This window comes from Colletotrichum karsti (genome assembly GCF_011947395.1).
Source record: "Colletotrichum karsti strain CkLH20 chromosome Unknown Scaffold2, whole genome shotgun sequence".
NCBI classification, from domain to species: domain Eukaryota; kingdom Fungi; phylum Ascomycota; class Sordariomycetes; order Glomerellales; family Glomerellaceae; genus Colletotrichum; species Colletotrichum karsti.
Genome location: NW_024065902.1, coordinates 1,012,703 through 1,025,458, shown reverse-complemented (window position 1 = coordinate 1,025,458; position 12,756 = coordinate 1,012,703). Strand labels below are relative to the sequence as shown.

Here is a 12,756-nt window from a genome sequence, read left to right as displayed (position 1 = left end):
AGTCCTACTCTCAAGGCTTGACAGGTCCACGGGGCCTTCCATGGAACTTGTAAGAAGAACCCATACACATGTCGTGAGGCTGGATACCTTTGCGTCTGCCATCCATATGTATAAAACCTAACTCTCAACCTTTCTCCTCTAGCGAAACTTCTCTTCACGCCTCGTCGCTAATCCCGCTCTCATCTCCGAACCATCCACCAGCGCATTGCGTGCTTCGTTAGTCATTCCCAGCAACCCGATCGTCAAAGATAACATGTTATCCCAACGCGACCTGGAAGAGAAGCAGCGCCTGTGCCCCAGGCCATGGGGCACCCTCGACCGCTTACCGAGAGAAATTCTATTCCACATCATGGGGATGGTTTTGAACGGCAGTGTTGAGGCTGTGCATGACCGTCTCGACGTCCCGCACGTCTACCCCAGCATGGCTCACATCCTCACCCGCGTGAATAGTGCGTGGTTCGGTTGGGGCGTTCCGTTCGTCTGGGAAAAGGTCAGAATGCGTTGTTTCACAAAGATATTCAGACCGAGGCTTCGAGTCTACTCAAACTACGTTACCACCCTTTACGGTTGCGATACCAGCCTGTATGGAGGCCCGGAGGAGATACTCGGGGCGTTTGACTTCCCGAACATAAGGGCCATCAGACATCTCCGGTTAAATGACCAAGAAGATGCCTACGTGAGCATAATTGCAGCAAAAGTCAACGACGTTAAGGAACTATCCATCCGGCTCGATTTCAATTGTAACCCTACCGACGCACCAAAAAGAATTCTGAAATACATCTCACTTTTCCCGGGCATCGAAAGTCTAAATATAAGCGGAGATTACTTGGGATGCCCACATGCACCAAAGGTGCTGGATGGTATTCTGCAACTAACATCGCTGACCCAGCTCAAGCTGAGCATCCGGTGGCGTGACGTGAAATCATACCGTTGCCTCTCTCAGCTATCAAAACTTACCCGGCTTGATATATACTGCCTGCCAGACTCTTGGCCTGGCGAGCACAATAGTGCCCAGTTCATCCCTGGCTGGGTCGATCGTCATGGAACTTTGAGAGAAGCGCTGGAAATCATCAAGCCGCTAGAAAACCTCCGGCGTTTCTTGTTCCGAACGCTGTCGAGGGTTACTATCGCGGACGTGGAGGCGTTTTTTGAGGGGATCGTACGGGAGAAACCGAAGCTGAGGGAACTCTCAATACAACTGGAGCATTTTTGCAATTTCATGCCGCAAAACTTCGGGGCCTCATTGACACAATACAACTCGCCACTAACTAGGCTTGTGGTGTACAGCGATGGGTACGATTGCTGGGCTGAGGATTGGTTCACCCGGATCTTTCCTAAGCTAAAGCTCTTCACTGTTTTTAAGCCCGAGAAGGTCTTTGCGGCCGAGGAGGTGATTGGCATGGATTTCCGGTCTGTAGTTTAGAACAGGAGCCGGCTCTTGTGTGATGGCGGCGGCGGCGGCGGTGCTCATCAACGCTGTGAAGTGAGCTGGGATGTATTTAATAAGATCATTACACCGTCTCACCAGGCAGATCAAAACCACTCAAACATGAACTTCGGGATTTGTGTACACTTGGGCCCGTACGCGATCGAATTGTGACCCGGACGTGGCCCGGCCCAGAGCCAGACGAAGTTCGGGGGCTGGTGCGGTTGGGCGCATATTCGGCTACTACAAGAGCCTCCTCCCTGCAGATTTCCTAGAAGATCACATGAGAGCTCACAGATCTGCTCAGGAGAAGGCTCGAAATCCTGCTTCGGGTGTTACGCATAGTCGTTGACGTGAGCTCTCACCACCAGAGAATTCCATGTTTCATCAAAGTAAGCCTTCTACAACACCCAGATGTGCATGGAAGTGCTAACGGCATATTTATCCTCAGGACTGAATTGCCATGGACCAAGTGCGGTCGGAGAGATGGTCTGCGGCCGGCATTAGTTCTAGTCCGGGCCAGGCAGCAAGCGAAGACGGCGCTTGCTACGAGGTCTCGCACACCAGGACATGTGTAGGCCAGACTCTATATAAGAAGTTGCACAAGCCCCAGAGGAAACGATTATACTGCCTGTTAACCCTTGGAATCTCTCTCGCCATGGAGGCTTCGGCGCTGCCGTCTCAACGTCGGCAGTTTGTCGGGAGGCTTGTGGAGCTAGCGCCGGCGACGGAGATCGTCTGCCTCGGCGAAAGGGGGTAGAATCTAGGGCGATGCCGATCGTCCAACAACATTAAGTAACGCGAAATGCGGCCGCGGAAATACCATCCAAAGTTCCAGCAATCGTAGACGAGGAAATCTTTTGGAAAGCCGACCTGGAGGAAAGTGGTGTTCTCAGGCTTCGATGTCTTGCTAATAGAAAAGGGACGCTGTGCAGCTCCCAGTTCACCAATATCAAGCAGGCAGAGCACCTGCCGGATCAAAACTTTGAGCGTCATTGATACCTATTGAATGGCTTGATTGACAGCACATAACGTTCTACGAGCTGATTCTGGAGACATCATAAGGGGGCATCGACGATGGAAATGTAGCGGTAAGGGTGTCCGCGAACGTAACAAAACCAGACTTGGCAACTTGCCGTCTGCCGCTGGTGTCGATGCCGACTACAATCGATGGTTCGAACCATCGCGAAAGGGCTCGCTAGGGATGGTTGCCAACCCCTTCATCTAGTTCGCAACATTTGCCGGCCGAGTCACGCAAGAGCCGGACCTCGGAGGGCGGGAAAGACATTTGCATATAGCACTACGGGCACCAGTTTCCGAGATCCTCGTTGACGTTACTAAGCCATTCAAGGTCACGAAGTAAATGGAAAACATCACGACTATTCACGTACAGTCGGATACGATTCCAGTTTCGTTGTTGTGATCCAAGTCTGAAGTAATGGAGAACCAAAATTTGTTAGTCTAGGAAAGTCTTCGCCCCTCGGAGAAGACTCGCAATCAGTCAAGCTGTAGGTAGGATGACGGCGGAGACCGCAGACAGTCTTCCACCTAGGAATGAACCAGATTGATGCCTAGTGCTGTAGACAACAGAGATTGATCATGCCGGCGACTGAGCCGTCTTGATCGTGACATGCTAGAGCCTGACCGCAAGCCGCCAACCCGGTAGGCGAGCATCGGCAATCATACGACATGCTTTGCCAATAGGATTATTGAACCGGACTTAGGTAAAGAAAGACACAATCCCTCCCCAGAGCTGCTACTGCGCAACACGTCACCGATGATAAAAGCGGCAAGTTCAAGCGCTTTTCGCAGCTATTAAGGGGCTCCAATGCCGTATAGTCTCACTGCCTAAGCAGAATTTCCACAACAGAAGCAATTCTGCGAGACCGGATTCGGGTGATGCAGTCCAATGACTGAACATTCCTCTAAATTGGGCCAGCCCTCTCGGGTCTCGTCCGAACGTATGTTGCGAAGTACTCTAATAGAGTTCTACTGTACTGTTTCTGTTCTTCGAATAGATAAAAAAGTTGTCGGTTGCGGAGTTAAGTACGTCCGCAAAGGAAACGTCCAGTGATGGTGGCTGGTCAAGGGACCTCTGTTCAAGCCACCACCGGCATTTGGCATTGGATTCGATCGAAAACTGTCGAGGTATCTTAAGACACAACCCACTCAGGGCGGAACGAGTAGTTGAGCAATGCTAAAAACATGTGGCGGCTGCCACTGTCTGAGATCAGCACATCAACCGGACAACTTCCATTGCGGTTAAGTTGTTGTTCTTTCCTAGGATGGGAAACGGGCAGTTGCTCATTGCGTGTCTTAACCTTAAGGGCGCCTGTTCCACCTATTCGGAAAGGCTTGGCATCGGTCGGTTGCGCAGGTCAGGGCGGTTGAGGTATCGTGGATCTAGCAAGGAAAGTTGAATCGTTTTGAACGTCCCCGGAAAACGATGACGTAGGGTGGATCGTGTGACAAAGATGATCGAGGTCTGGCCAGCAACCGGCTACATCCATTCGAGACGGAAAAGCGATGCATTGGAGGACCGTGTTTGCAAAAGTCGATGACAGCTTGAAGGGAGAGAGAGTCATGTGGGGTTGTTCGTTTTGACAACATCTCTCCACAACCGCTTGGGTTTGACTAGGGTTGACGATGTCGTGACTTGAATGCCCACCGTGCAATTTTTGAGAATATCGCGCCCGTATCCGTACTCTGCTAAGGCAGTCAGCGAACGAAGGACCTCAACAAGGGAACAGAACATTCTTGAGAGGTACAACAACGACTGCTGAGACTTGGGGGTCAAACAGGAAGATGCTGACTCTCCCTGTCGACACATCTTTTCCTCGGAAAAGCAGAGGGTTCATGGTTCTACCGCGTGACGGACATCAGCAAGGAGACCACTGGCTGCTGCCAATTGTGAGCCTATCCTGCCGTTTACTCATATCCGTAGATTGGCACGGGGGAAGCGAGGCAGAGACAGCCAACGCAGCTTCGCGGAATCGGGCTTTCCGTCCGTCGTCCGGCGGGGACCGTCCACCGCCTTTGTGACTGACTGCATCTCGCTTCGACGACGAGCGGGAGGCTGCATGGAGCAATCTCTCAATAGTCCCAGGGCATCTTCTTCTGAGTCGATCATTTCTGGGGAAAGAGACATTTCGACCGGACGGGGGTGGCCACGTCCGCAATCATGTTTCGGGCTGGGCGGGCTTCTTGGCCATGCGCTCCAGAGGTAAGGTATGTCAAGATTGATTGCTCGATCGGAAAAGAAGTGGTGTAATAAGATAGTTAGGCGTCGTTGAAAAAAGTACGTTGCACGAACTCCCGTCGATGCTGTCGACGTTGCCTCAGTTGGACCAGCTGGTTGCACCTGCCCCGCGCGGTATGTCACTGCTGAGGCAGGAACGCCCCTTCCCCCTCGTGCCTTCCTTGTGAGGATGATGAGGGCCAAGATTACATAAGGCGGGAGCAATTGCCGATTTCCAAAAGCCCGAGGTAAAAATGGCAATCCCAAAAAGGCTTACGGCTACATACGACGGTTGGCATTCACTGTCTCTTCATTTTGTGTAACCATCGTTCGTTGTCTCTCCCTGCGAGACATCCAAGCATTGCTGTTCTAATGCTAAATTACAGACCGCCTATTGGACCGCAGCGTACTCCGACAGCATTCCATCCACCCCGACCCTGAGCTTTTGACTTGGACTTCAGCGTTGCCTCGTCTTTCCATCTTTGCCAAGCACGAAGAGCTGAGACAAGGGACGTCCAGCTACGCCTCCGACCAACTTGTCTATCATCTCCCTCGGCTTCCTTCGTCCCGGCCGACAGAGTACTCTCTTGGACGACCTAGAGAGAGAAATAACCGCCTATTTGGTCGAAATGACTACCTACCAAAGTTCCCGGACAACTGAAACGAGTCGACGACTGAAAGATGGAAACTGGGAACCGGGACCTGTTCAGACGGGCAGATCCGCCGCCAACGAAGCCCAGGACAGCAAACACGCCAGGATTTACCCTGACAATTGGCCTTCTCATTGCAGATTCAACCAGCCGGATTCCCATACATAGTACAATTCCGGACGCTTGCATACTACGGGCACAGTACAGCCTTTCAGCAAATCATATCCGTACGCAGATTCAGATCATCGCTCTCTGGAATCTGCTCGGCTAACTGCCGGGTGACGGATATCGAATGGGGTTTACCGATTGCTTTCTTTTCAGTTTCATTTCGATTGGCCCATGGTCGCCGCGTCCGACGTTGATTTCTGACCTGTCAACTGGGCTGGCAAACCAAGAAATCCAATGGCATTTAGCAACTCAAGCGCTGAATGCTGCGATACCACCCTGCAAATAAGCCAGCCACCGCCGCCCCTGCCCCCCGCGCATCCTTGCTGTAAGACGGCCAATCGACTCGTCAAGTAAAGAGAGATCGGTCGATTTCCAGCCCGGGACCAGGGCATTCTGGGACACGGACCGAAGTGTGAGAAGCAAGGCCAACAGAGATAGACTCGCCGTCCCATCCCTCCCGTTCAGGGCCGGGACCACTCGTTGTCGAGCGTGACCGCCCCAACTTCCAGCAGCAGCATTGAACACCCTCCAAGCGCCAGCCCCAGCCGCCATGGATGCTTCGGCTGCGTTCCACGCGGCGCGGGCCATGACCGGCATAGGTAGGCAACGCAGCAAACGTTGCTCCATCTTATCGTCTTGCCCCGGACCTAACAATCTGTCACCTCCCGACCTTAGTTGGCGGGCCACTCCCGTGCCCTCCCGAGCCACTCTACCTAGGCGCCAAACATCGCTGACTGATCAGCTTGGAGACGTCTTCGTCTTCTGAACAAGAGCCTCTGGCAGCTGAAGAACGGATACAAGTAGCATGCCTGCTGTGATTGCGAATCGGACAGGGGTATGATGGCGCAAGAGGATGTCTGCTCTCTTCGCTCCTCAAGCCGGGCATGGGAACAGAGAGAAACTCCGGTCAAACTGCCTTGCCGATCACTCGTCCTCTGCGCCCCGTTGTCTATCATGAGAATGCAGAGGTCTTTTGGCCTGACCGGCAGACGCCCAAAGAGCGACTCAGGAAAGGTCTAGAACAGGGCCTGGACACCGATTGCAGCCTTTCAGGGCCTTACGACAAGCCAGCCTCGGCAACGTCAGTCTCACGATGCTTTCGCAGCGTCTTCGAACTCGCCAACGTCGATGCTTTGGGATTTGTTGCCATTCTCCTCCGCTCATCGTTTCACTACAGCCGTTCCCGCTCCTCCGATAAAACTGTTGGAATAAAGATCGATGTGCCAGGGTTGAAGGCAGAAGTCCCCAGCCATCCTTCAGGCGGGGCAGCCCGGGATGAATCCCAAACCTGGGTCTATCTTGCCTGATTGTGCCTGCAAGTAAGGCAGCGGCAGGTGACGGTCAGATACGAGCAAATGGCCCCGGTCAAGAGCACAGAAATACATCGTCTGGGTTCTACTACGCAGGCTCTGGTCACGCGGGGACACTGGAAACCTAAACCCGAATGCACGCGAGATATTCGGCGAACTTTCTCTTCGTGCCGTCGAACAGGGTTGCTGATATACAGACTTCACGTACACAACTTTGTGTGTTTCGCCATCATAGATGACGGCTCACACTGCCCGGATATCTTCCCAGCACCCTTGCTTTCTTTCGACCTTGACTTGGGGTCTGTCTGCTGCGTATGTGCATATGCACCATGTATGCAGCGACCCTCTCCCACCAATGTCTGCTTCATATTCATTCTACGCGTGGGGTTGATGAGAGACATGGGGCCCTGGGTGCGAGGGGCGTACCGGCACCGCACCGCACGACGCGCCGCTTTGGAGAGGGCAGGTTCGGTTCCCTCGACTGTGTTCTCAAACTGTTCCAACTGTGTCTCCATACGACTACTCTAACAGAACCAGCAGCCCGGGCGACGGCATGGGAGCGTCGAGGCATGTAGCCTCAAGTCAGACATTGTCAATCTAGGTCATGCTAGCGAACAACACATGACGGGGGAGGGCCAGAGAAACAAAGCCAGATATACAGAGCCCGAGAGAGAAGAAATCGAGCGAGAGAGAGACAACAAGCAAGGGAGAGGCGGGCCAACAATGTTAGTCGGTGACGCCCGGCACACAGTCGAATTGGGCCGACAGCAACACGGCCAGAGCCTGCCAGCACTTTTCACCCTCCCTGCCCCGGCCACCACGTCGTGGCAACGTGAGTTTTGGACCACCTCATTCACTGCTTATTGCTCTAGTCGGCCGTCCACCCCCGATTAAATTCGCAATCCTACTCCTCTGATTCCTTGCGAATCGCATCCTTCCGCTTTTCTTGCGCGCGCATGCTTCTCAATCGCCGTCACCCGCGTCTGTTCCGCGATACTCGTTATTCTCGACCCATACGCTCAGTAGTCGTCATATCGGCGGGGATTCAAGCAGAGAGAAACCCTTCGATATCTACACCTCCACCGAGCAACCACTAGCTTCAGCCCTCCACGGCAATTCGTCACCCGTTCCCCAGCTCCGAGGACGTACGACGACACTCATCTGGCCATCCGATCAGCCATCCCAGGAACATCTGCAACCCTGACTTCGTTCACTCACTTATCGCCGACCAACATTTGCGCGGCGTGCTGCAGGTCTCTCGTGTACCGCCTGAAGCAAACACCCGTCGGTTGCAGACTGTCGACAACCACTGCCTATTCGCCCGTGCCACTCGAAGCGCGCCTTATTTAGCTCATCTCGACAATCTCGGTCTCAGTCGTCCAACTCTTCATTTCCTGCCGTCCTTCCTCGCCGATTCACTCTGTCACGAGATCAGTCACCGTGGACCTACGCGGGTTTTCCAGGAGGGGACAGTGGTACTTGGTGCACCAACTCATCTTATCCGGGCCTCACCTCCCATCGTCAGTCACCCCTCACCAGCTTCACGGGTCTATAACAGGCCCGAACCGTCACCATTTCAGCTATCTATCGCATCGAGTCTATCCTTTCTCCCGAGAACGCTGATGACTCGCGGACGGTCTCTTCTGCCCAGACCACACCAAAGAGGAGATTCCAAGAAACCTTTTCGCCATCGGAAACCACAGCTGGACCACCCCCGCCCGCCATAGGGGACCATCCGGATAGGCAACCTTTGGCCGGGTTCAGGTCCAGTCAATCCTCTGCCGCGCCCGACGATGATGAGTCGAGGCCGTTCTTCACGGGCGTGACCGTTGTCCCGAGCAGTAAGAGACCCTCAAGAGCCATGAAGCCCCCGATGAGGTCCAGCATAGCTTGCCAGAGGTGTAGAAAGTCCAAGATCAAATGCGACAACGACAACACTGGATCGCCTTGCGAGACCTGCATCAAGGCCGGCCACAAATGCGAATTTCCGGAACCCACGCCTTTACCGGCTAAGCGGGCAGAACCGCCGACCCTGCCAAAGCAAGATAGAGAAGCAGGCCATGACCGGAAGCGCGTCAAAAAGCTTGAGGATTCCTTCCAGCTCGATGCAACCGCAAAAGCCGAGGAAGTCTTGTCGATGCCATTCTTGTCCGGGAAAATATGGTACGAACTTTTCGACATCTACAAGCTGCATTTCGCCACCGAACTCCCGTTTCTGCATCTTCCGACCTTGAAGAGTGTCATACACGACAAAGAGATCAAGAAACCATCAGCAGATGTCAATTTGGTCCTGCTGGGCATCTTAGCCCTCACAGCCAGGTTTCAGCCCGACGTGGTCAAGTATGTCGCACACCAGATCCACGATAAAGTTGCCGGCCCGAAATCTCGAGGCGCTCTTCCAAGAGCAGATCCTTCGACTGCCTCCGAATACTTTGCACAGTCTCTCACGGCGGCTCTGGGGCCTCTCGAGTCGGCCTTGACTTCTGCTTCCGTGGTTCGAGTGCAGGCCTTCCTGATGCTCGGCCTGTACAAGTGGAGCCAGCCCTATGGCGGTTTAGCAGCATGGATGTACGTTGGAGTAGCCATCCGGATGGCCCAGGGCTTGAAGTTGGGTTTTGGCGACAAGCCTCTTCGTGGGAAGAGGCCGTCTCAGCTTAACAAGCGGATATTGCCTGAATCATGGAAGGACCTGGAAATTAGACGGCGCACAATGTTCAGCTGTCTCATTCTAGATCGCTTGTTATCCTGCGGTTCTGAGCGAGTTTCGATGGTCCGATCCGACGATTTACAAATTCAACTCCCGTGTACCGAACACGCCTTCGATCTCGGCCGTGCTGTTTATACAGGCTTCCTACGCCAAGTGGGAACCGAGATGGAACGCCCGATAGACGACAGCGTTCTCAGTCGATTCGTACAGCTTGCCGACTTCTGGGGCGACATCACCAAATACAGTTTCGCCGGCGGTCGTGTTACAGAGACTCATCCGCCCTGGAACCCGGACTCGACGTTTTACCAGCTGAACGCCAAGGTCGACGCTTTCTACGCCCACCTACCGGAGGAATTCACATGGTCAAGCTCAAATTTCTGGAAACACGACAACAGCATGTACGTTTCACTACACATGCTTGGCGCTCTCTGCCGGATCATGCTACACCGAGAGTATATACCCTTCATCGCCATCAAATGTGAAAAACCCGTGGGGCCTTTGGATGAGCCGGTCTTTGATCCTGCGACTGTCCCCGAAAACTTCTGGTTCAAAAGTGCAGAGCAGGTTTTCAAGGCCGGGAGGGAGATTATCGATCTGATCAAGACGTGCCGCGACAAACTCCCTCAATCGTCTCTCGTCATATTTGCAATCTGGCAGGCTGCATTCGTCGGAATCTACGCGCGACATTATCCTCAGATGGATACCGAGCACCACATGGTCAGCGAGGAAGAGATCCAAGAGCGGGCGACGGGAACGATGCAAGACGTTACCAAAACAGGTAACACGGGCATTGCGTTCAACGCTCTGCTGCGAGTTGCACCATATTTCAGCATGGCGTCGGGCTATGTAACATACTTCAAGGACATGGACCAATATTTCACCAAGGTGTTCATGGATTACTCTCAGCGAAGTGGCAGAAGAGGCGGCGATGGAGCGCTGAGTATTCGGTTGGGCGCTGGAGGAGGCGGGCTTGAGGAGTGGAGAGTGAAGTCAGACAGGATCACGAACAACGGCATCATCATGGACGAAGACCGGTCGATGGGATACGATGCTTCCGACGGATCGCGTGCCAGCACGCTCGAACGAAGTTCCTCGATGGGCCCCGAATACTCGCACCTCAGCGCCGACGGCAGGAGAGACTCACGGCAAGGGCCGTCGTCCTTCACCGCCATCAATACCGCTCAGTTCCATGCCCAAGCGGCGTTGGAGGGTTATCAACACTCGCCGACGCAGACGTTCGCACCAGTCCCCGGGCCAATGGGAAGCGATGGCGCCGTCAACCCCGGCCTCGGCGGCACGGATGCCAATATCGAATCGTACGTCAACCAGCATCAGGGCCAGAGACTCGGCATTGCGTTGGAGGATCTAGAGGAGTTCACGGGACAGATGGTTGCGGACCAAAACATCGGAGACTGGGGCCCTGCATTCTTCTCGCAGGTGGCTGGAGGCAACCCCTTGCCCCAGTTCAGCGAGGGCTATTCCTGAAAAGAGGCGTTGGCGGTCGTTGGAGATACCTGTTTTCCCTCATCTGCAAAATCTGGCGACGGGCGAGAGAAGCATGATCGTGCCCTTCATTGCGGTGCTTAGCTGGGCGGGAAACCATAGTATCACGAGTGCGTTTCTCCTCTTTTGGATTTTGCTTTTCTTCGAACACTGGATATGAAGCTATGACCGACACCGGCCTCACCATTTGCCCCACGGGAAGGCTTTCCCAAAGGGAGAGAGGGATAAGACGCCGGGTCTCTAATTATGTACGAGACCTTTGGAGAAGAACCTTGCCCGCCGGGAAAGCCTTCTCGGCCGGGTCATGTAAAAAGAATCGGCCGGGTCTAATTCGTTACGAGATCATTTCAATGAAGAGGTCTTTTGATGACCGACATCGGGATTTCAGTCTTCGTCAAGTCTCGGAAATGTGAATCACAATCGTCCGGAACAGACCTGATTGCGGTTGTCGAGGCAGTGTTCCAGGTATCACCGAGATTGTAGGCTTTTCGAACACGTCCATTCCTGAACCACAAGGCTGACATGGAAGCTCATCTCCCCGGAGAATTCGGCCTTGCGTAGGCTCCTCGTGGCCGCACTCGCGGCATCCGCGTGGACTTGTTCAAGACCGGCGTGGCCGGCATGTGGCAGGTCCTTCAAATTTTCCCTCGTCTTTCTCCCGGCCTTGGGAATGTTGTCTCAACCATCGACGGAATGTTGTCTAGAATGTGTCTCTTCCTTTCCAGTTACCCGGTACGCGCGCCCATAGTCATCGTGGGACACGAAGGGGTTTTCGAGGGAGCACCCGTTCCCGTTCCCGTCAGAGTGAACTAGAAAGGCTGGGCGCTTCCAGTCCCTTTGCGTACGGGTGGTTTCGTTTTGCTTGGAGGGGGATGGGATGGGATGGGGTGACTGGCATGCCCGAATTTTCATCATGATCTCATCGTGGTCACACGGTGTCGGGGGGTTATCTTGGCAAGGAGTTGTTCTTTGCTTTTTTCTTCTCTCTTTTTGGGAGGGTCTTCCGACAACTTCGGAGGACACATGCGCGCGGGGGTCAACGCCCTGCCGGGTGTACTCCGCGTGTTTTTTCTCAACCATATTTCCCTTTTTTTTTTTTTTTTTTTTTTTCTTTTTCTCTCCCGTGTCTTGACGCTGGGCAAATGAGAAGCTTGCGGTTAGAGACACAAATGCAACTCAAAAGTTTAACGTGCAGAAGAACAGGCGACCGGGTGTCGCGATTAAACCAAATCGGGCCGCCGGCAGTGCTGATGCCGGGGCGAGCACGGGGCCCGGCCCGGGCGGGATACGACGGACTCGGCGCGGGTTTGTGCAGAGAGGATGGGAACTTTGGATTGGAAAGGACTTGTCGGGTCGGCAGGCGGCGGAAAAAGCAACCTTCGTAGAAACCTGGGATAAGAAGAAAAAGGCGGGAGAATGAATGAATGGCTTGAGGCGTTGTTTATTGCCCAGGCAGCCGGCGGCACTTGTGTCACCCCAACCCGAAAATAGAACGAAAATAGAAACAAGCCTCGCTCCACTGGTCAGCTCGACGCTAGCTTGTGAGCTAGGTAGGCAGCAGAGAGCGCGCTCGAGTGAGGAGCGACAAAGCCGGGGCGCCAAATCCAACTTTGCGCATTAGGCGGTTGAATTTTGGGAGGAGCATGTCTTCCCGTGTCTTACTATCCGTTGTGGGCCGGAGACGTGAGAGCAGCGTCCCAAAGATCCCTAAACTGCGCATCGAGGGGACTTCTGTACACACAACAAAATGGCCT

General features: G+C 53.9%; 1 protein-coding gene across 1 annotated transcript; it reads left to right on the top strand.

Annotated features, from left to right (window-relative positions):
* Positions 1-253: 253 nt before the first annotated feature.
* Positions 254-10,984, top strand: CkaCkLH20_00853 (uncharacterized protein; the record flags this gene model as incomplete). Its single annotated transcript, XM_038883573.1, has 2 exons — positions 254-490; positions 8,351-10,984. 2 exons carry the CDS (start codon positions 254-256, stop codon positions 10,982-10,984), a joined length of 2,871 nt encoding a protein of 956 aa, XP_038751168.1.
* Positions 10,985-12,756: the final 1,772 nt, after the last annotated feature.